The following is a 21,710-nucleotide window of genomic DNA, read 5'->3' on the forward strand; positions in this document are numbered from 1 at the left end:
CCTCGGAGGTGCACCTACTTGATGGCCACCCCAGCCCTTTGAAACAGCCTTCCACCTGAGATCAGAGGGAACCCTACCCTTTTAGCCTTCTGGAGGGCTGTGAATGCCCCACTCTTCCCCCAAGCATTGGGCTAGGATTGGGGCTGAGCTATGAGGATGTTTGGTCTGGCGCCTGGAGGGGAAGGGTACCTTTGCTTTTAACTGTGTTTTATGGATTGTTGTGAACCACCTGGAGTCTTTGTATGAAACAGGCAACCATATAAGTCCTGTAAGTAAGTAAGTAAGTAAGTAAGTAAGTAAGTAAGTAAGTAACTAACTAACTAACTAACTAACTAACCAACCATACAGACATCGGTCATTATTACTTCAGCAATGGATAAACAAGTGCAGAGTCAATAAGAAACCCAACAGATTTTCACTGCATATTTTAAATAAAAGAAATCATGGATTATATACAGTACTATTTTTACCATCAGCTACTGTGAGTACCCTATGGGCGGGAAAACAGAATACAAATCAAATCAATAAATAATAAATACCTTCATAACAATCTTTCAAGGTTTTTTTTCAAATATTATGCCTCTCCGATGCAAGAAAACATGTCTAAATCATCTAAGAATTAAGCCAAAAATAAGCACAATCTTCCAGCACCTATATAAAAAACCCATATAATCATTAAAATCAGACCAAGATCCATCACATTTTATATGTGTGTTTTCACCAAAAGTACTTCCATTTGTAAATGGAAATTTTACTAATTTTCACTTTGGATGGTAATTCCTTGTATTGCATTAGATGCCACACCGGAACTTTTCTGGCTCTTGGGAGCATCTCTGCAAGGATGTGAGAGGCTACTCTTGGAAGGGAACTCAGAGATACTTTGAAATCCTGTCCAAGCTTTGCAAATATTCACAAGGAGTACTTGCAATGGAGGAAATCTATCCCATTTGCTACCCTGTTCTGACAAAAGCCATCTATACTTAGGCTCTGCATTAACTGGAATTGGGAAATTGCATCATAAAAGGACAACCTCCAGTTTCTTTTTTCCCAGTGTAGATATTTTATGTTCTTGTTCCAAACCACTATATAAGCAGCTTTTTGAAATATTCATAAAATATTTTTAAGGATACCTAACCTCATAATATTCTATGTACTCCTAAATCATTACGGAAATAGCTTCCAGCATTTCACTTTTCTTCATTTATTCAAATTTGCTAAGTAAGTGAAGTTAACTTACTGAAATTAATGGAAAAATTATATTAAGCCTAAAGCTAAGCTACTGCAATCTAATATAACTCAGCCATTTAGTAAAAAAAAAAAAAAATGATTTGGAGCAGCTATGGTTATACCTCATCACATGAACTGAAGTACTTTTTTTTTTCATTTTATAAAAGGAAGTCTGAAGGTTGTATCAAAAGCAACCATTCCCTTCTAAACTTGCATATTAATTTATACTAATTTAGTTTACAAGAGCAAGGGGAAACTGAATGCCCAAAGTATTAAATCAATATTAATTTTCTCTTCTCTTTATAACTAACTCTTTTATGTCATCAGCTATTTTTTAAATTAGCTTTGCAGTAACACAATCACCACCTCCAGTTACTTCTTTTTAAAATGATAAACGATCCTACAGCTGTAGCTGTCAGGCAACATACTTTACCAACCATAACAACAGCAAAAATGTTAGCCAAATCAGGGAAGCCAACTGCCAGTAACTGCTGTATAATCCAGTCACCAGCTAAATAACATAACTGTCCAATAAATGTTCAGGCTCTCTTATCAAGTTAGTATAACCAGAAGGGATCCACAACAATTTGCTGCTCACATATTGAGATGCTTCAGGGACCTTCTGTGCTCCTTAGAAGGTCCCTCAAAAAACAAATTCACTATGACCCTTCATTTTCTAAGATTACAAATCAGACAACACAGAGATTTACTGCTTCATTTCCTTTCTTGAACAAATCTTATTAAAATGTGCAGGAATATCTGCTGCCCATCTCAATAAACTGAGATACATGATGGCATTAAATACAATTATAAATGAGATTCTGTTTAGTTGAACTTTCTGTCCTAATAGACTCCTGTTTCAGTTGCATACAAAACGAAATTCTAAAATGTCTGTAAATTAATTGTTCAGAGCACAGTAATGTTTCATTCAGAGACTACCAAAAATCATCTCAAACTTAGCTTAAGTTTGAACCTATTATGAAATATTACATATCTGAGATAAACATAAAATGGAAAAGTACTGTAAAATAATATATAACAAGAGTTGGATACTATCACCAAACATTTGTGACACACTGGATTGAGACATTATATGATTATACCAGAAAAAAAATGAATTCCTGTTCAAGGAAATGCCAGTACCAGATTCATCCTCACATTTTATCAAGATTTAGTGAATGATTTCAAGTATCTCAAATCTAGTTTTCTAGTGTTGCAGGACTAACAACATGTTTATCACCTATTAAAAAAATAAGAAATCACACAAAATATTTAGACAACAGCTAGAAACTAATACAATATACTTAAAGTGAAAAATACAAACATTTATCAGAAATGTATAAAACTGAAAGAATTCATATTGACTTTTCCTGAAACTCATGTAAGTTTAACTTGTAATATCCCTAGAAAGAACAAGATGAATATTTCATTTATTGCCAAAATATTGCCAAAGAATTGAGAAGCCACATCTGGTAAATTCATGTTACTCTGCTATTTTAGCAAGCCTACAGGAATTATTAAGTAGCAGTGGAATTCCTATCCATTCATAATAGCATCAGGGCAACATTTCAAAATTTTTTCTAAGTATGGACTCCTTGGTGCTCTCTGAGCTCCACAGGGACTCCACAGTTCAACCCTGAGCTACATATTTTCTATTTTATTTATCTAAGCATGTCCAGAATAACTACAGAGATTATCAAACTGATTCTCTTTCCCTGCTGTTATCTGTCATGTAATTCAGGGACTTGTTTTTAATAAATGGCAGTGTGCAAGGGAAATAAAACAGAAATGTGTTACTGAAATATTGTTATCAAAGGGAAAAAGAAAGATACAAGTCTCTCTTTTCAGATATACTAAGAACTGGCATCAAATAGAAAGACAGTTATTAAATTCAAAAGAGAGGGATACAATTTTTTCTCATGTGTTCTGCACACAAAAATGAGCTGCAGCATTATGGTTCGTGAGCTATATTCCTTTTCAGGTCCTACTGGAATTTCTTCTATAAACATTCTATCAACGTTTTGAGGAATTTGTGAATGTACCAGTGTTTAAATTGGAGAGGGTGCTCCACATACAGATTGCTTGTATTTCCTGCTGCAAAATAAAGACCATTTAGATAAAAATTAAATCCCAAAATATCACATATGCTGTAAATAGACGAGAGAGCAGATTCATATATTCTTTTCAGTCTCATTGCCTAATTGAAACTCCTGGCTTGTCTTGGAAATAGTATTCTCACTAAGATAACTTTAACAATGAGACATTCATTGGGGCAGCAATTAAAATTTACTGCAAATTAAATACAATTCCATGAGCAAGTGACTGGAATGATGCACAGAAGTTATTTTATGAGCAACATTATAAATGGCAAAATATTTGCATACAGTATTTACATTTTAAAGTTCTCTATAAACATGTATATAGTGCACCTAGAAGAGACAGATTTAACTGTGTTCTATAACACAACATTTTAAACATTGAACGTAAGGTTAACTGACATTACATTAAAGGCCTTTTTATACTTTCTCCATTTATGTACAGTCAATAGAAAAAACACTTACAAAGTTTCATGTTACATTATTTGCACTCTCAAAATACATCTTTAAATATTACATTTCAATGGCCTGCAGGGAAGTGAACTGAAAGCAGGCATGTCATGCTTTATCCTATAATTTAAAAAAATTACATGGTTTTTAACCATTTGCATACAGAGAGTGTGCATTCCAATAAGACACATATGTTTATGTTTATATGTGAGTATGTGGGTGTGTAGGTATGTATACACACATGTACCTAAACAAACACACACGCACACATACACAGCAGTACAAGAATTGAGCCAAGACAACCCCATTAATATCAACATATTCTAAAAGTGCCTTGAGCTTTCAGGTTTTAGAACATTTGGGTTTTTAAAAAAATAATACCAAAAATATAGTTCTGTGAAGTATTAGGGCTTTAACAATTTTTTTGCTAGTCCTACATGGACCTGACAAGATACAGAATATACTTGACTCTCCCTTTTTCAGAGATGGTTCATGTAAACCTCTTAACATATCATGACATGAGTCACTGATAGCATGGTGACCACTGTTTAGAAATCTGATTAGTAATTATTAATCCCCCATCATCAGAAGTAGAGAACTTCTCCAACAGCTCTACTCACACAGAATGGACAGTTAGCTTCTAACATATGACAGCAAGACTGCTGCTATAATCTTGCCTCCAGAAAGTCATGTATGATTGGGGTCGACTAGCAACTTACTTTTTATATGACTAGACACTTGGGCAATGATTACATGGCCAATTACACCACATAAACTGATGACTAGCCATTAACTGATAACATACAATGAGGCAGTACTGCTTACTATGTGCTCAATAAATTGCCTCTCTTACCACACTAAAAAGAATCATGTGAACCTACTGCTCTTGCAGAGAATTTTAGTAACAAGTTTAAATAACCTTTCTTCATGCCATTAAAAAAGTCCTCCCTCCCCAATAATCACTAAGAATACAATCAGATAGATTGTGAATAGAAACTGAATGATCAATTTGTAGTTATCTACAATATGAACAGGACAAGGTGAAATTGGGCCCTTGGAACAGCCCAGAGCTAATTTAAATGAGCTACATTTTACAAGTTTAGAAATACAGTAGAATTATGAATCTACTGGATTCCTTCAGACAAGCTAGTTCTTATATGACACTGCGCAGTGACGATAAAGTTATTGAGCAGTAAGACAAACAGCTATATGACTCCAACCTTACTCAGCTCGGATAAAATAGGCACGACTACAAGTCTTAAGGACAGACTCAAGTCAGGTAAGTCCATTTCACATTTGTGTTTTAAAAAGTAACAATAATATTCTACTTGATGCTTTAGGAAAATATTCAAATCCAGCATTGACTGGCAAGAATATTTGAAAGGAGAAATGTATATATTCAGAGCCAAATAAGATGGCTTCAGAATAAATACTTAATCATTATTTAAAATCTTACATGTGCATTTTTGTATATTATATTATTTTGTATATCATGAAGTTTTTTTTGCTGCTCACCTTCCTGCAAGGTGCATTTTAAAACCATTAGCTAAATAAGCTGAGAAAACCCCATTGAAAAGTCATATGATTCTTATATGTTAGCTGAAGACTATTTATTAGCAAATGGATGCCATTTTTGGTGTATGTGAGAGGAACCAAGCATTACACTTCTGTATCTTTCTATACTTGTGTTCATAGGAAGAATCCAAAATGAACACAAGAGAAGTCTCGGGAGGAAAATAATACTTTGGTGCTATAATTCACGGGCAACTTTTTAGAAAAGTGAAGCATTCTGCACATTTAGACTTGCTCATAATGAAGCCCTGAGGTAACCAACCAGAACACATTTTTTACAGACAATGGTAACAGTGTCTCTTTACCTTATGAACAGTCCTTCACTGTAACTTTCTGTGGCATTTATCATATAGAACAGCCCATGAAACCCATCTTAAGGGAGAAACTAGTCCCATTCAGGGGGGTTAGGCTAAGCTCTCAGAAGACTGGGCTAGTTTAGATACAGTCTCTTCAGTTTCAATTGTATTCCCCAGGTCTCCATTTTCATGGCCATCAATACTTGCTTTCTTATCAAATACTGTAAGAAAAAAAAAAACACTGTAGAATGAAAGGAGCAACTTTTTCTGACAATGATCAATGTTGCCAATATCTGGTCCAGGCACCAAATATCTAACTAAAACTGCAGAAATCCCAAGAGAAAGAGATGCACACACATACTTTAATTTTGAGATTCTACTGGGGACACACAAGGGCACTGTTGATGTTATGGCACTTGGAGAAACTGTACTGCAGTATAAATTTTAAGATTTATAATTGAAAAGGACCATCACTTTCTTTCCTGGAAAAAAAGAAAGCTTGTTTCACCTCTGAATTAAGAATCCATAATTTCAAGAATTCTGGGAAAGGGAGTATTTATTGGTATATAGAAAGAGCTAAGAACAGGAACTAGAACAGGAATGATTACTGGCAAAAGGAATTACTGACACTCTGAACCATTCTATTTGCCACTTATCAACCAAGTTGTGGTATCAAGGTGGCAAAACCCTTTCTAAAGATAGTGTAATTGGCAAATAAATTTAATGCTATGCAGAGTTCATTTTAATTAACATTTATCAAAGCAGATATACAAAAACTAGAATAATTTCATTCTGATTTAGTTGATCTTTATCTCTAGTCTTTCTTTAAGAGTCTTTACCTTGCAATGGTTTGACATCTCCACTTCCATCTTTTCTACCAGAAGCACAATTGCTACCTTCTTCCAATTCATCAAGATACAAACGATAGCGATGTCCACTCTCATCCTCATATTCTACATTTTCATCATCTGAGTCTACTTCAGGAGCAACGTACACAACTTCAAATTCAATTTCCCCTCTCTAGAATACAAAATAAAAATTATCTTGCTGCTAAAAACGGATAATCTGATATGAAAAGCAATGAGAGAAATTCTGAATAATCAGTATAACAGAATGAAGACAACTGAATTTTAGATCTTCATGTGATGAGCAAGCTACACACCCAAAAGAAATAAAATTAAAGATCCACCTCATCCGTCACCCTTCCCCTGAGGCATTGATTCTCCCCTCTTCATTTTATAACACTGAGCAATGGATCTTTAGAACCACAGAAAGTATGTAATACAATAGCAAAGAAAAAAAAAAGAATATGAAAGAACAGGTTGCAAGATGAGAAGTCTTGAAATAAATGCCTATACAGCATATTCACTAATAGAATCATCAATGGAATAAGAACTTTTTAAAAAGAAGACATTCTGGATTGTTGCTCAGCTTTAATTCTGATCTGTGGGAATACTTTCTGCGATGTGAGCAGTATGTGTGAAATTTATTTATTTATTGTAATTTTTATACTGCCCAATCCCAAGTTTCTGGGCACTATATAAACAGTATAAAAAAGATTCAATTAAATCTTAGTGTCTCAATTAAAACCTTACAACACCATAAACATACAATCATATGCCTGTTTGGAAAGTTTTTCATATTTTCTTGAAGGCCAGAAGTGAAGGGGCAAGACACGTCTCCATTGGCAGCATATTCCCTAATGGGGGCAACATTTAAGAAACCCTGCTTACTTTTCCATGTTCCTCACTCTCTACTAAGACCACATACTAAAAAACAGGACTTCAGCAGACTCTTTCTAGATGTTCTCACATGACAGAAAGAAACACATTAAGTAAGGTGATCCCTTTTATAACACATGTACAGCTTATTAAGTAATAACCAGCACTTTGCATTGGGCCTGGAAGTTTACTGATAACCAATACAGCAATCACAAAAAAAGGTATTACTTTGCAGTACTAGGTTTCCCCTGCATGAAGTTTGGGCACTGCATTTTGTATCAGCTGGAGCACCCCATAGAGCAGACTGCAGTAATCCAACTGTCTAGTAAAAATTAACTGAGCTACCATTGACAAGGCCTCCTAGTCCAAGCAGGGCCATAACCGGCATAACAGACAAACTGTGCAAAGATTATTCTACAATAGCCTTCATCTGCTTTTCCAGCAAGAGCTGCAAGTCCAGGAGGACTCTTAAGTCATGGACCAACTCCTTCTGTGAAGGCATGACCCTGCCAAGAGTAAATACTAGACCCAGATGTTTACAGACAAGCAATTCCATCTTGCTAGAGTATAATGTTCTGCTTCTGACCATCCAGTCTCATGTAATTTCCAGGTACCTGTTTAACACCTGTTTAAATATATCTGACTAGGTCTGGAGTTTATACCTGAGTCTCATCAGCACACTGATGTTACCTCACCCCAAACTGATGGATGACCTTTCCCATTAGTTTCATATAAATGTTAAATAACATGGGGGAGTGGACCAAGCCCTGAGGAACTGCACACTGGAGCAATCACATGCTTGACTGTTCCTTCTCCACTACTGACAGGAACTGTCCACAGCGCTAGGATTGGAACCATTGAAGAAAGAATACCATAGCTGATGGTATCAAATGCTGCTGAGATCTAATACAGCCAGAGGTATAAACTCCTCTCTTTCATGTCTCAACTATTGTTATCCACCAGAACAGTCAGTGCTGTTTCCATCATGTAACTGCAACCATATCTCAACTGAAAGAGTACCAGATAATTTGCTTCCTGTAGGATCCTCTGAAATTGATAATAAATGGTAATAAAATGATAATAAATACAATTTCAAGAGATTCAAAATAATCTGTTCATGTGTTATAATAAACCAGAATTTCAAAGAATTTGGATGATTATGAACAAACAAGTACAATAACACATGGACTTCAATCCTGTTCATTTGACTTATTCCATCAGAAGCAGATAAACGAACTACAAAGTTTATTTCATCTGTAGCAGGAAGGGCCTTGAAGGATAGGAGGAAGAGCTGCTACCAAGACAACAGTCAGATAAAAGGGGCTTGCGCCCAGGCCGAGAAAGTAACTTGAGAAAACATATCAGACAAGCCCCTCCCTAGTCCACACAAAGATAAAGGGAGGGAGGGGGAAGCACATTCAGACTTGAAAGATTGATGCCAGCCCTACAAGGTAGACCAGACTAAGAAACCAATGCCATGTAGGTCAGCACTACCTTTATTGTAACAGCTATAGTAACAGAATTTTGCAATTGGAGAACCATACATCAACATGCTGGCTTAGTCAAAGTAACTCAGAGTTCCTGGAAATTCTGACTTCATAGATGTGTCTAATAATAGACAATGCTCATTTTCCATAATCAGAAAACATAGTAAAGCATGACTCAAATGTTGAAACTAAAAACAAATCTTCTGGTGTCCCTATTCCAAAAGAATAGGAAAAATATGATATAGTGTATATTTGTATATTAATATTATAGTATTTATACAAAATTACCTGTTGCGAAAGAATAGTTACAGCTTCTTTGTGTTTAGCATCTCTCAGATTAACTCCATTAACTGCCAGAATGGCATCTCCAACATGCAGACCTCCACATCTATCCGCAGGCTGACCCGGATGAATTTCAGAGACTAAGATGGGAACACCATGCTCCTTTCCTCCCTATCACACCAATATTTAGTAAGTCAGAAATTTCTTCACATAAATCAGAATTCTTCATATTAAGTTTCAAAAAAATGTTGAATTTATATTGCTATCTATTCAACAAAACACACTAATTTAATAATAATATTTATTAATAACCATAATAATGCCTATCCCAGGTCCTTGAGGAGGACTCAACAGGTGGATAAAAATGCCAAATCCAGTCTAAACATCTGGCTGACTGTGCAACCAGCAATAAATATTTGCTACTCAGTATTTAATGCATAATGCAACTAGGAAAGCTTTATAGTTTTATAGTGAATTAGAAATCTTGTGGTGGTTTTAATGAGAATATTATTATTAATACGGAACATTAGATAAATAACATGGGCTAGTATAACATGAAAGAAATGCAAAAGAACATGAAAACAATTTAGAAAAAAATAATTTCTGGGAATAGTAATAAGAAAATAAATTTAAATATTACGGTAATTGAAATGCCTAGTCCTTCGTGATCTTCTTTAACCAAGAGAACTTTTCTGATTGGACCAACACCTTGACTCTTCTTTAAAGAATCTGGATTCTAATTTAGGAGTTAAAACAATATGAAAAAGTTTATGTAGGCTTTCAGGATAATTATAAAACAGCAAATAACAATTCACTATCTCCTTGCTTAGTCTGGCTTTATTTAGATATGTTCAGAATTGATACTTTTAAGAATTTAATAAGTAGTGCTCTAATTAAGTCTTCGCTTAAGAATGTGAAAGTGAGATGCCTAATTAAGACTCTCATGTATAGCAACTGTTCTAAGCCTTATCAAATTTATTGCATCAAATATATGGATATAGTCAATACGAATCACCAAAATACAAACCATATGTAAACAAAACCTAAAATCAACTTACATGCCCTGGGGGTGCTTGCATGGGTCGTTTTAGATCATTTCGACCCCGACATGCCCTGATCACAGTTTTGTGCCGGTGCAGATGGATTTCAGCTTCTAGCTGGTTCCAAAGTTTGTCATGGGCAGGTCCTTTCATATCTCTACCTAACAACTGAATTTGTTGAACCCTACATAATGAAAATAAAATATGATATATATGTTCAGCTACTCTTCCTTTTCCCTTCTTAGTATCATATTCAGACATTATCTTGTGACTAATATTACTACAATTATAGCTGCAAACACAAGGTAGGCAAAGTATAGACAGCATTAACAATAGCTTTTGTTTGAATCACATGAGCAGCAGGGAGGAGAGAGTAGGGCTTAGAATGAAGGAGTTGGCAACATTCTGTGTAGTTTTCCAACTGCTTCTCCCAAAGCGATGTACTGGGGGATTTTTTTTTTCTAGAAAGTTTTTCTCCACAGACATCAGCCTGATTCAATTCATTTTCAAACTTATTCTTTCTTTTGCCATTTTCTCTCCTAAATCAAACTTGGACCTCTAATCAATATGCTTGCGCTGAAAGACAGCTTAGAGAGATAGATGATCCTGACTTCCTTTATATAATTTATTTCCATTTATTTCATTGGAAATAAGTGGAAATAAATATATTCCATTTATTTCATTGGAAAGAATAAAAAAGATAACTGGACTATTCTACAGCCAGAATGGTACATACATATCTCAGCTCTCTTAGGGACAGCTTACAATAATGTCCTGATATTCTCCCAGCACAGATACTTTTAAAAGAAGTCGATAATTATACTAGCTGGGATTCTTATAGCAAATTCTTCCATATTCCTCATTTGATTCTCATATATGCTGATGGCAAGAGAGAGTGAGTGAGTGAGTGAGTTATTTATTTATTTATTTATTTATTTGGATTTATATGGCTGCCCAACTCAGACATGACTCTGGATGGCACACAAAAACCAGTAAACAAAGAATACAAGAGAAAAACAAACTCATACAACTAAAACAATTAAAACAATTACATAGTGATCAGAGGCTAAAATATCCCACCAAATGGGAGCTCTGCTGATCCTGACTCAAGCAGGTACCAGGAAAGAGCCAGGTCTTAACTGCCTTTCCAAAGGCTTGCAGAGTCAGGGCCAACTGTATGTTGGGTGGGAGGTTGTTCCAAAGAGCAGGGGCTGCCACAGAGAAAGCACACGTCTTGGGTCCCATAAATGACATTGTTGCAAAGAAAGGACATGGAGCATGCCCTCCTTATTACAGCATGCGTAGATACCATTAGGAAAAGACAGTCCTGTATGTGTCTAATGGCTTGTGATTTCACTGAGCCTCAATGCAGTTTTTATTTTAATATCATCCTTTGTTTTTGTTTCTTCACCGCCCAGACTTTCTTGTATAGATGGGCAACCGTATAAATTGGATAAATAAATAATAAATAAACTCAGGCCTATGTTATACAGGGCTTTATAGGTAATAACCAGAACTTTGAATTGCACTCAGAAACCAGTTAACTTGCAGAGTTAGAGGTATTAACAAAGAATGCCCGTAACTACCTGCGTTGCTGGATTCTAGATCAATTATAGCTTCTGGATGGTCTTCAAAGGCAGCCCCATGTAGACCATGTTGCATAATTCAACCAGGAGGTCACTAAGGTGTGAGTGACTATGAGCAGGGACCCCCAATCCAGGAATGGGCACAATTACAGGTAGACTCTGCTTAATGACCATTCATTTAGCGACTGTTTGAAGTTACAACAGTGCTAAAAAAGTGACTTACGACCAGTACCCAAAGTTACGACCATCGCAGCACCCCCGCAGTCACATGATTATGATCTGGGCACTTGGCAACCAACTCACACTTACGACAGTTGGAACATCCCAGGGTCACGTGATTGCCATTTGTGACCTTCCCAGCTGGCTTCCGACAAATAAAATCAATGGGGAAACTACATGATTCACTTAATGACCATGTGATTCACTTAATGAGTGCAGTGATTCACTTAATGACCAATGCAAAAAAGGTCGTAAAATCAGTTCTGGTCACGTGATGATTTGCTTAACAACTGCATCACTTAGTGACCTAAATTATGGTCCCAATTGTGGTTGTTAAGCAAGGATTACCTGTAGGACACAATACAAAATTGTCCAAAAGCCTCTGGTCACAGCTGCTACCTGCTTTTCAAGCAGGATCTGAGAGTCCAAAAGTACCCCAAATTGCAGACTGAATCTAAGTGGGGTACTGCAACTCCACTCAGAATCAAAGATGAAATATCTCCAGTTCCAGGACCTATACAAAAACAGTGCTTTAACTCCTAGTTGTGTTGTTTTTGTCAAACATACCTTCCAGCTAGTTCTTTATCTAAGTATTTGGCTGCAAGTCTAGCTCCATATACTTCTGCCTGAAGCACAGCTATGTGTCGACGAAGAGCCTCATTTTCCTTCCGGAGCAATTTCACTTCAGCTTCAAGTTGGGCTTCTTTCACCTTTTCCTTCTTGTTGGCTTCAAGTTCTTTCTCCTGGAAAAGTTAAACAAGATCCTAATGACTTTCATCACAAATTTAATAGCCTCATTCTGTAGATATGAACGTTGCTAACACATCAATGGATCTTTTTACAGAAAATTACCTATGACACTGAACTATGCACAACTGGATGCTACACTTTTAACAGCAAAAGCTCTTTCCTAAAAAAAACCAAAAAAAACCAAACAGTCGCACAGTAAAATGGTCCTTCAGCTAAAAACAAAAATATACAAGCCTCCTCAAAGAACTCAATAATCTAGCTGCCAACATCTCTGTACAACAGAAAACAATTTGGCTGAAAAAACTACAACAATAAATAGCTATAAATTTTAATCATGTGCCCCTTAAATCCTGTTATGCTATCTCATCATGGAGGGGGGAGGGATTGTTCCTGAAAGGGATGAGTGAAGGTCGCTAGGAGTACAGCACAGACAGCCAAAGCATGAAGGTCATTCTAGCTGCCCAACTAAAGGAAGTGGGCACCTACACTGGGTGGCAGAGATTCAAGAAGATGCTGGAGATTGGTGATCAGTTTAGTGGCAATGGCAAAGGCATAACTTTATACCACACAGGAGAAAGCAATAGTACCAACTCCTGTATTTTACCAAGAAAACCAAATGGTAGGCAATATAAAGTGATTGATAATATAGCAATGGATGGCATCAGACATCTAGTTGTTCACACTGCCATGCAGGAAAAGAAAATCCAAAGCTGCAAAGACAGAATTACACTGGGAACATGGAACATAAGAAGCATGAACATGAGGAAACTCAACACAGTGAAAGATCTACACACTAACATCTTAGGCATCAGTGAATTAAAATGGATTGGAATTGGACACTTTCAGTCAGAAGATCATACTGTTTACTTATGATATAAAAAACCTGAAAAACAAAGGACATGAAAAATGAAGAAGAAATAGCATTGCTTTCATAATCAGGATGAATATAGGAAAGAGAGTACTTAGGTACAATGCAGTCAATGACCAAATAATATCAATTAGATTTCGCAGACAACCCTTTAATATGACAACTATCCAAGTTACTGCTGCAAGCACTGATGCAAAAGAAGAGCAGGATAAAATTATTATTATTATTATTATTATTATTATTATTATTAATTATTATTATTAGAAGAAGAAGAAGAAGTCCAACTTTCCAGTCATTTCCAGGTCAGAAAGCTAAAGGAATTGATTGAATTGTTATAGAAATATGGCAAGCAACAGAAGAAGAATCAGTAAAGGTTCTAACCAAACTCTGCCAGCAAATCTGGGGAATGACACAGCAGGCAACAAATTGAAAGAAGTCAGTCTACATATCAATACCAAAGAAAGGAGACTTAATAGAGCCTGCCAACTATTGTACAGTATCCTTAATTTCACATGCTAGTAAAATAATGCTTAAGATCATCCAATGTAAATTAGAGCTCTCCGTGGAAAGGGAGATGCCAGATGTTCACGCTGGTTTTAGAAAAGGCTGAGGAACAAGAGACAACTTCACGGTGGACAATTGCAAAAGCCAAATAAGTTAGTATGTGCTTCGCTGATTACAGTGAATACTGATTGTATTGACCATGTCAAGGCTGGAATGTCCTTAGAAAAATGGGAATCCCAGAACATCTTGTAGTCCTCATGAGAAATCTATATGTAGGACAGGAAGCCACAGTCCAGATAGAACATGGTGAAACACTGGATCCAGGTTGGCAAAGGAGTGAGATACTGAAGTGGTGGATAGCTTCTATCTTTTAGAATCAACTATCCACAATAAAGGAACCAGCACTCAAGAAATAACATCACAAACTAAGATTTGATAGGGTAGCAATGAAGGCCTTAGAAAAAATATTCAGATGCCATGCCACTACTATACCTATAAAGATGAGAATCGTGCATGCAATGGTTTTCCTTGTGATACTCTATGGAAAATTGGACTTTGAAGGAGCAGGATATAAAGAATATTGATGCTTTTGAACTTTGGTGTTGGAGAATACTCCTGAGAATACCGTGAGTAGTCAAGAAAACAAACAAATACATCAGAGAACAAATCAATCCAGAGTTCTCACTTGAAACACAAATGACCAGGTTCCAATTATCATATTTTGGACACATTATGTGACGACCTAGCTCTCCTGAGAAGACTATAATGGTAGAAGACATGGAAGGAAAAAGAGAGGACAGCCAGGAGCAACGTAAATGGACTAAGCTACAATGGTGATGAGAATACAATTAGAAGACCTGAAGGGCCTGATTGGGGGCAAATATTCCTAGAGAAGGTCTATTTGTGCGGTCAGTAAAAGACTTGATGATACATCATTCAATCAATCATCATGTATTTTCATGTCCCAAAATAAAGCAAAGCAAAGCAAAGCAATAGTCATTAAAAGCACAATATAAAAGAGGAACAAAGATTTAGTAAGAAATCAGAGTGTTAAAGTAACATAAATTTTTTTTTAAAAGTATGTTTTGGAAAACATAAGCACTTTAAATGTCCTAATTACATTAAATTATCATATAATAAATCCAGTATCTATAAGTATATAAATATCTGACTTCTAGAAAATAAAATACATCTCAGCTTGATCTTTTATATCAACTTTGGAGATTCTCAACAACAAGCAGTATATACATACACACACATGTCCAACTGTGTAATTAGGTTTAGTCAAGAAGCTAATGTTTTTATGAAGAAAAATTACCTAGAATACCATCATCAAATAGCAAATAGAAAAAAATGACACTTCTGCATTGCAGATATTAAACACACTTCAATTACTCTTTTAAGGTTCACTGTATTTTGCACGTTTTTGAATGACACACCATGTCACAGAAACTTTTTGTTATGACGCTAAGTGCATCATGTTGTTATTGTAAGTACGCTAGATTCCTCACTGATGACCTAACTGAATGTTTAATAACTAACCAAATTTCAACTCAACTTCAATAATCCCTTCAAAATCTTCAAATTAGTCATAGCAATCAACATCAGCAATACAATCAGGCATGTTGCATGGAAGAAAGCATCCAATCTAAAAGAATGATTGAACCAACAAATAGTTGGCTAGGAAGTTGCAGAAAAGGCAAAATACGTATTTGAGATTAACTGCCATTAAATGTCAGGGCCAAAATATGCATAAAACTCCTGTGCAGTTTTGAATTTAAATACAGATGAAGGCAGCAAATGAACTTACCATATCCTCCAAAGAACAGGCAGACTTAAGATGAGAGAAAAAAAGTATCATAATTAGAAATATTGGCCGAAGTATCAAACTATGTTAGATCAAACTACAGTAGCCCAAAGCTTACAATCTAGCCATATATAAAGTCTGGTGAAAAACTGGCACAGTGGAACTCAACACACTGTTTGTCATCAGTTATAATGAGGTGGTATCAAAACAGTTATCCAAACAATTACTATCTACATCTCTCATTTCCAGAATAAAGTCTCAATCCATCAAAATAAAAGTTGTAAGAATCATTCTCAACAAATTATTTTCAACAATAGAGCAACCCTATACAATCTTTATGTAGAATGTAGTCTTTTTCTAGGTTTACATTTCTTATGCTATTAATTAGGACTGCAGCAGAAATACAAAAAATATTATCCATTATAATTAGAGATGGGCACATCCATCTCTTGCTCACTTACTCTCTGCATACAAAAATAGCAGCAGAAACAAGAAAGGCAGAACTCTTTTCCCTTCTTTTATTAGGGTTCTCTCAACAACTGCACTGCTTCTTCAAGAACCTTTAGGAAAATGGGCCAAATATGCTATGCTTGTTAACTGGGCTGCACAATATTTGAGAATAACGGGTTAGAGGCAAAGAGGGGGAAAAGTTTTTGTTACTGACATTGTTGCTGAGTTAAGGAACAGAAAGGTGTATAAGGGAAGGTAACAGAAATTCCTCTGCTGTTCAGATCTCCATTCCATGGATTGCTTATGTTACTGTACAAGCTAGTAAATAGTGGAGTTAGAAAACACTGTTGCCTTTTGTCTAGCTATTATAATATCCTGGCAGTATCGCATTATTATAAAGCTTCCCATTTTACATATTTAATTTGCACTGTGGAAAGCTATGCTGTTAAAGCAACTAGCTAAACATGTAAAAAAAAGTCTCTTAATAATGTAAAGCAGACAAACCACGTGTGTTTCACCCTGAACTTCTTAGAACAGAGAGGTAAACCCCAAAATCTGTAACACACAAAATAATTTGATTTTTTTTTTAATGTAAGAATACTTGTTCTCTTTAATAAGAATACTTACCAATTTTGCCTTTATTGCCCCTGAGTCAACATTCTGGCCAGTTTTTGCATGAAGCTGAAGCTGAATGGCATGGAGTTGCAGTAGTTGGTCATGCACTTCTTTTTCTAATACTGCTTTTTCAGCCCGAGTTTCTGTCAGTTCTGATTTCAGATCCACTAATTGTGCCTGGAACACACAATGGCACTGAATAATCTACACCATTAAATACCTACAATATTGAAAAGAAATCTGATCCTTAAAACAATACCTCCCCTGCAAGTTTTTCTAAATCATCACTATCCTAAACATTTTTTTTTTCAAATACACGAAAGTCAGATCAAATACACGAATATCAGATGGTAATTCACTTCTTAAGGTGTAAAAGGGATTCCTCAAGAAGGCAGATTTGCAATAAAACAGTATCATTTTAGAATAATTTTTTAAGTTGTGTTAAATTCACTCTATTCTAAAACTGAGTATTTCCATGATCAGCTATCATATGAATCTTCAGGCACCATTAGTATAAATTACTGTGCATAAGCACATAATATATACTTATTGATCAAGTTAGCATATTTTTCTCAGATTGCTTGTTTTATATTATAACACCACCACACTGGTCAGTTCATCATAAATAGTGTGTGCTAATTTTCTTGATTTAGAAATACCGGTTATAATTTACAAAACTCTGAATGGAAAAGATGATTTCATTATTGTATTTATTTCATTTGTTCATTTATAAAACTTTAACAACTAAATCTTTATGACAAGGATTATCATTTGTCAAAAGACAACTGTTTCTGGTTAATTTTCTGAGTATACACTAAATATACCCTAAAGATTTTTAGAATAAGAAGCAGACATAGTAATATGAGTGTTTGAACTGATCAATCAGAACTATACTGCAAGTGCAGAAGAATGTCTGTTTAAATTCTAAAAAGTCTTGGCAATATTCTGACAGTTAGAACATAGAATTCTAAGGCTGCAAATGGTAAGTTTTACTAAAACCTCTCAAGCCAATAGGTTATTTCAGCAACAAATTTGGGATTTAATTTAGTTATTTTCTATTTAAAATGTACATCGTCCAAGTCCTTGACTAAATCCTTTATATTATCTTGGTGTACATCTAGTAAACTTCAGTGTTTGAACCTAATGATATTAGGTTCAAAATTAGTACATGATCAAGTTCATAGCTTAAGCATTTTTCAAAATAGGTTATATTTCAACAGAATAGATATTGATTTACTGTTTTTAAAATATATGTCTGATATTATTCTTTCTATGATTACAATACAAGTTTATATTTTCACATAATTTATTTTTATTGGCATTTCAGATTCTAATACCATACTCATTTCCCTGCCTTTTTTTTTTTTTTTTTTTTTTAAGATTGCAGGTATGTGTACCGACTTTAACTCTGACTTTTTAGTAACAACTGAAATGGATAAATGGGGAAACTAATTTCAGGTTCACAGGGAATGTTGAACAAAATATTTACAGTTATCATCCCCAAAGAGACTAAGGCCTACCATAGTCTAAACAATGGCAACATGCTACAATTTATTATCACTTTTTAAATGTTGATTGCTCTTCTGAAGTTGTAAGAATGTAAAACAGAACTGCCTCAGAAGGATTGTATAACAATTGTGTTATAGTTGCAACTTTGGATAAATATATTGCATAAATTTATACTGTAATTAGCTATCAGGATGTCAAAATGCTGAGAAGATTTTTCTTTCAATTCTTTAACAGGACTACAGGACTGATGATCTCTAAACAAAAGATTGCCAGTCATTATAAAGACATGCATATCTTCATTGTAATGAACGAAGATTACCAAGGAAAAGGTAATCTTTCATTTTAAAATTATATTTCATTTTATCCTACCTTTCAACACAAAAAATCATATGGATTGTCAGGGAGCTACTGGGTAGCGTTTCTGGAAGTGCTTATGCCATGAAAGAAAACCAGGAAAACTTAATAGTGTTTCATTGTTTAAAAAAAATTAAGAGGTTGGCACTCACTATAAACATTTAGTGCTCATCAACACTAATACACTGCTGAAACCTCTTAATATACAATTTAAAGTCAATGTAAAATTCCTTAGACCAATAGACCCTGAATTAGAACACAAACCTATATGCTCTGGTTTTTATCCATGCACAAATTAGGTATAAGCAATAGGGAAATACATTTGAAGCTATTGATTTATCACATTTCTAGAAGTGAACAGTAGCAATAACATTTGAATAGCCATAATCAATTATTAAAATGTTTAAAACATAATTTAGCTTTGAATTCTTTATCCTAACTCACAAGCTTCTGTCACACTGAAAGATTCCACCATAACCCTTTTGCCTTTCCAGACTGCAAACAATAATAAAAATGCCCAAGCAACAATATACTGTAGAACCAAAAAGATTATACTTGAAGTAGCAGCTCCCTTTTCTATCTTTTGCTCTAACACGTCAGGGATTTCAAAGCTGGGGTGCTACGGATCCATAATGATGAAAAGTGCTAGAGAATGAAAGAGTAAAATGCTTCAATATTTTTCAACTCTAAGACAATCTGAAAGGGTCACAGTTTAACCTGAATGGCTAGAAATTCTAGGAACTAGCCCCATTACATTAGAGGCAGCTATCTGAGGATGGTGTCTTAAAATACTGACACCACAATTAGTATGAAAAAACCAGACAGCGAGGCAGAAATTTTTCAGAGAAAGGAGGAAAGTATATTTTATAAGGTATAACTTTTATTTAGTTAAAATATTCATATACTGCCTATCATGCCATGTATCTCCAGGCAGCGAACAATACTAATATATATTTTATATATTTAGAAAAACATATAAAATTAAAATATAAAAGCATAGAAAACAAGGGCCATGAGTAATGAAGCACTATTGTCATTAGAACTCTTATGCCAATGTGAATAAAAATGTTATCAACATGTATTTAAAGTGAAATAAGCCTGGTTCATGCTTTACTGGGGGGAGGGAGGGGGAAGGGTACTTTAGAGAGTGGGCGCTATGACAAAAAAGGTGTTTTCCTGGTTGATGTCTTTCCACATTCTCCATCAATTTATGCTTAGATAATATAGATAGATATCAGTTACTCTCGGCATCCCACCAACAGAAAAACTGCTAAAGGGATTATCTAACATAAGTAAAGGAAATGTTGATTGAAGGAAACTATAATAATCTCTGAGGACAAAGATTTTCATATTTTTACAATTCTATGTCTGAAGATCTGACACTGTCCATTATAGCCGCCCAGTCATACAGCATACAAGTTTAATAAATTATGATTATGATCCAAGAAAAATATTAATGTTCTAAGGGATAGCTCACTGAAAATTAAATCTGCAGTGATAGCAAGAAAGGTGTTTTTTTTTTTTCAGAAGCTGAAAATAAAATGTCTATTATTAGAATGTGAAGATATTAAAGCATCTGGAGATTTCCTTAAATTTAGTACAATGCTAAGGAAATACTTTTCAAACACTTGTGGTGAAGAAAGCAGAGAGCATGTTTATCTTACTTATAATCCAATAATCAGTCGTTAATAAAACTGGAGGGCAGTAGATATAGGACAATTTTAAAAATAATACCTCATTACAAAAAACTAAGATTGACAAGATTTAATTATGACCTTTAAATGAAAATACAGTATAAAAGGTCCCAAGTTTTATGGAGTATGGCTATTAACTTTTCTAGCAAGTTACCTAACTACATGTTAAAAAGAACCTTATAGTGTATACTAGCATATACTTTCCCAGTGTGGGGGAGCAGAATGCCCTGATACAAAACAAAGGTACAATCAACCATGCCCTTATTTATGAACTCCAGGAAAATGCTGAAAATAGTAGAAAAGCTATCTTTTAAGCTGTTTCATCTGAAACTTTTAGCCTCATAAGATAATTTAAAAACTACCATGTTATGGCCTTTCCAGATGATCCAAATATGCAATCAATGCTCAAGTGTGTGCAGCTGAAATGGTTTTAAAAGCCAAGCTAGCAAACTGGCAAAACATTTTTCTGTGGATTCTGAATGAAAAATGCATGAGCAAAATGATAGGGAAAAATAATTGTACCAGTATCATTTGGCCTGTTGGTCAGGAAATGCACTTTTTTGTGAACAATGAAACTGTCAGAGTTTTCTACCTCAATCAGGTATACATTTTTCCTAGTTTTCTTGGAATTGGAAACATTACATTTTTGAATCAGTTTCCAATGAGATAAATGTTTAACACATTTTCTGAAATGATGGCTGGATTCATTATGGTAAGACAGGTCTGCTTAACCATAGATTGTTGTGGAACCACATAGCTGAGTTCACACAATATATAAACACCATAAACTGGTGTTTCTTAAACTTTTTTCTCTTGGGACCCCTTCCCTCTTTTAAAAATTATGAAGAACCCCAAAGGAGCTTTTGTCTCTATGGGTTATATTTATCAATATTTACCATATTAAAAATTAAAATTGATGCATTTGCTGCCACTTCTCACAACTGTTTGATGGGATTTTAATATTGTATTATTTTTCAACTTAGGCTGGAAAATAATTTTGATTTTGCAGACCCCTGAGAGGGACTTGGAGGACGTCTAGGGGTCCTAAGACCACACTTTAAGAAACACTGCAATAAACTATAATTTACAAACTGCAGTAACAAGATTAGAATGAGAATGCTCAAATAAGTGAAAGAAATGGGAAGGAACAGACTATCTTCTGAGCCAGTACTAAGCCCTTAAT

The 21,710-nt window shown here is 34.9% G+C and overlaps 1 protein-coding gene across 5 annotated transcripts in view; it reads right to left on the bottom strand.

Moving 5' to 3' along the window:
* GOPC (golgi associated PDZ and coiled-coil motif containing) overlaps window positions 1-21,710 on the bottom strand; it is a 48,905-nt gene that overhangs the window by 24,741 nt on the left and 2,454 nt on the right. For 2 of the 5 annotated variants that reach the window (XR_015795980.1, XR_003085181.2), the window contains exons 2-9: window positions 16,983-17,147; window positions 15,909-15,932; window positions 12,544-12,719; window positions 10,190-10,355; window positions 9,772-9,867; window positions 9,138-9,302; window positions 6,481-6,661; window positions 5,651-5,862 (exon numbers count right to left, since the gene is read on the bottom strand). Coding sequence is in view for 3 of the 5 variants with exons in the window: in XM_015888802.3 (XP_015744288.2) it covers window positions 5,750-5,862; window positions 6,481-6,661; window positions 9,138-9,302; window positions 9,772-9,867; window positions 10,190-10,355; window positions 12,544-12,719; window positions 15,909-15,932; window positions 16,983-17,147 (1,086 nt within the window). In the remaining 2 variants the exon portion in view is untranslated. Of the gene's footprint in view, window positions 1-2,320; window positions 5,863-6,480; window positions 6,662-9,137; window positions 9,303-9,771; window positions 9,868-10,189; window positions 10,356-12,543; window positions 12,720-15,908; window positions 15,933-16,982; window positions 17,148-21,710 lie in introns of those variants that run through there. The other 3 variants (XM_015888802.3, XM_088139905.1, XM_088139899.1) reach the window with 3 other exon arrangements.

The sequence above is a fragment of the Python bivittatus genome, unplaced genomic scaffold (assembly GCF_059951505.1).
Source record: "Python bivittatus isolate LINGU-HERP-01145 unplaced genomic scaffold, Pbiv_v1 ctg000020_np1212, whole genome shotgun sequence".
Classification (NCBI taxonomy): domain Eukaryota; kingdom Metazoa; phylum Chordata; class Lepidosauria; order Squamata; family Pythonidae; genus Python; species Python bivittatus.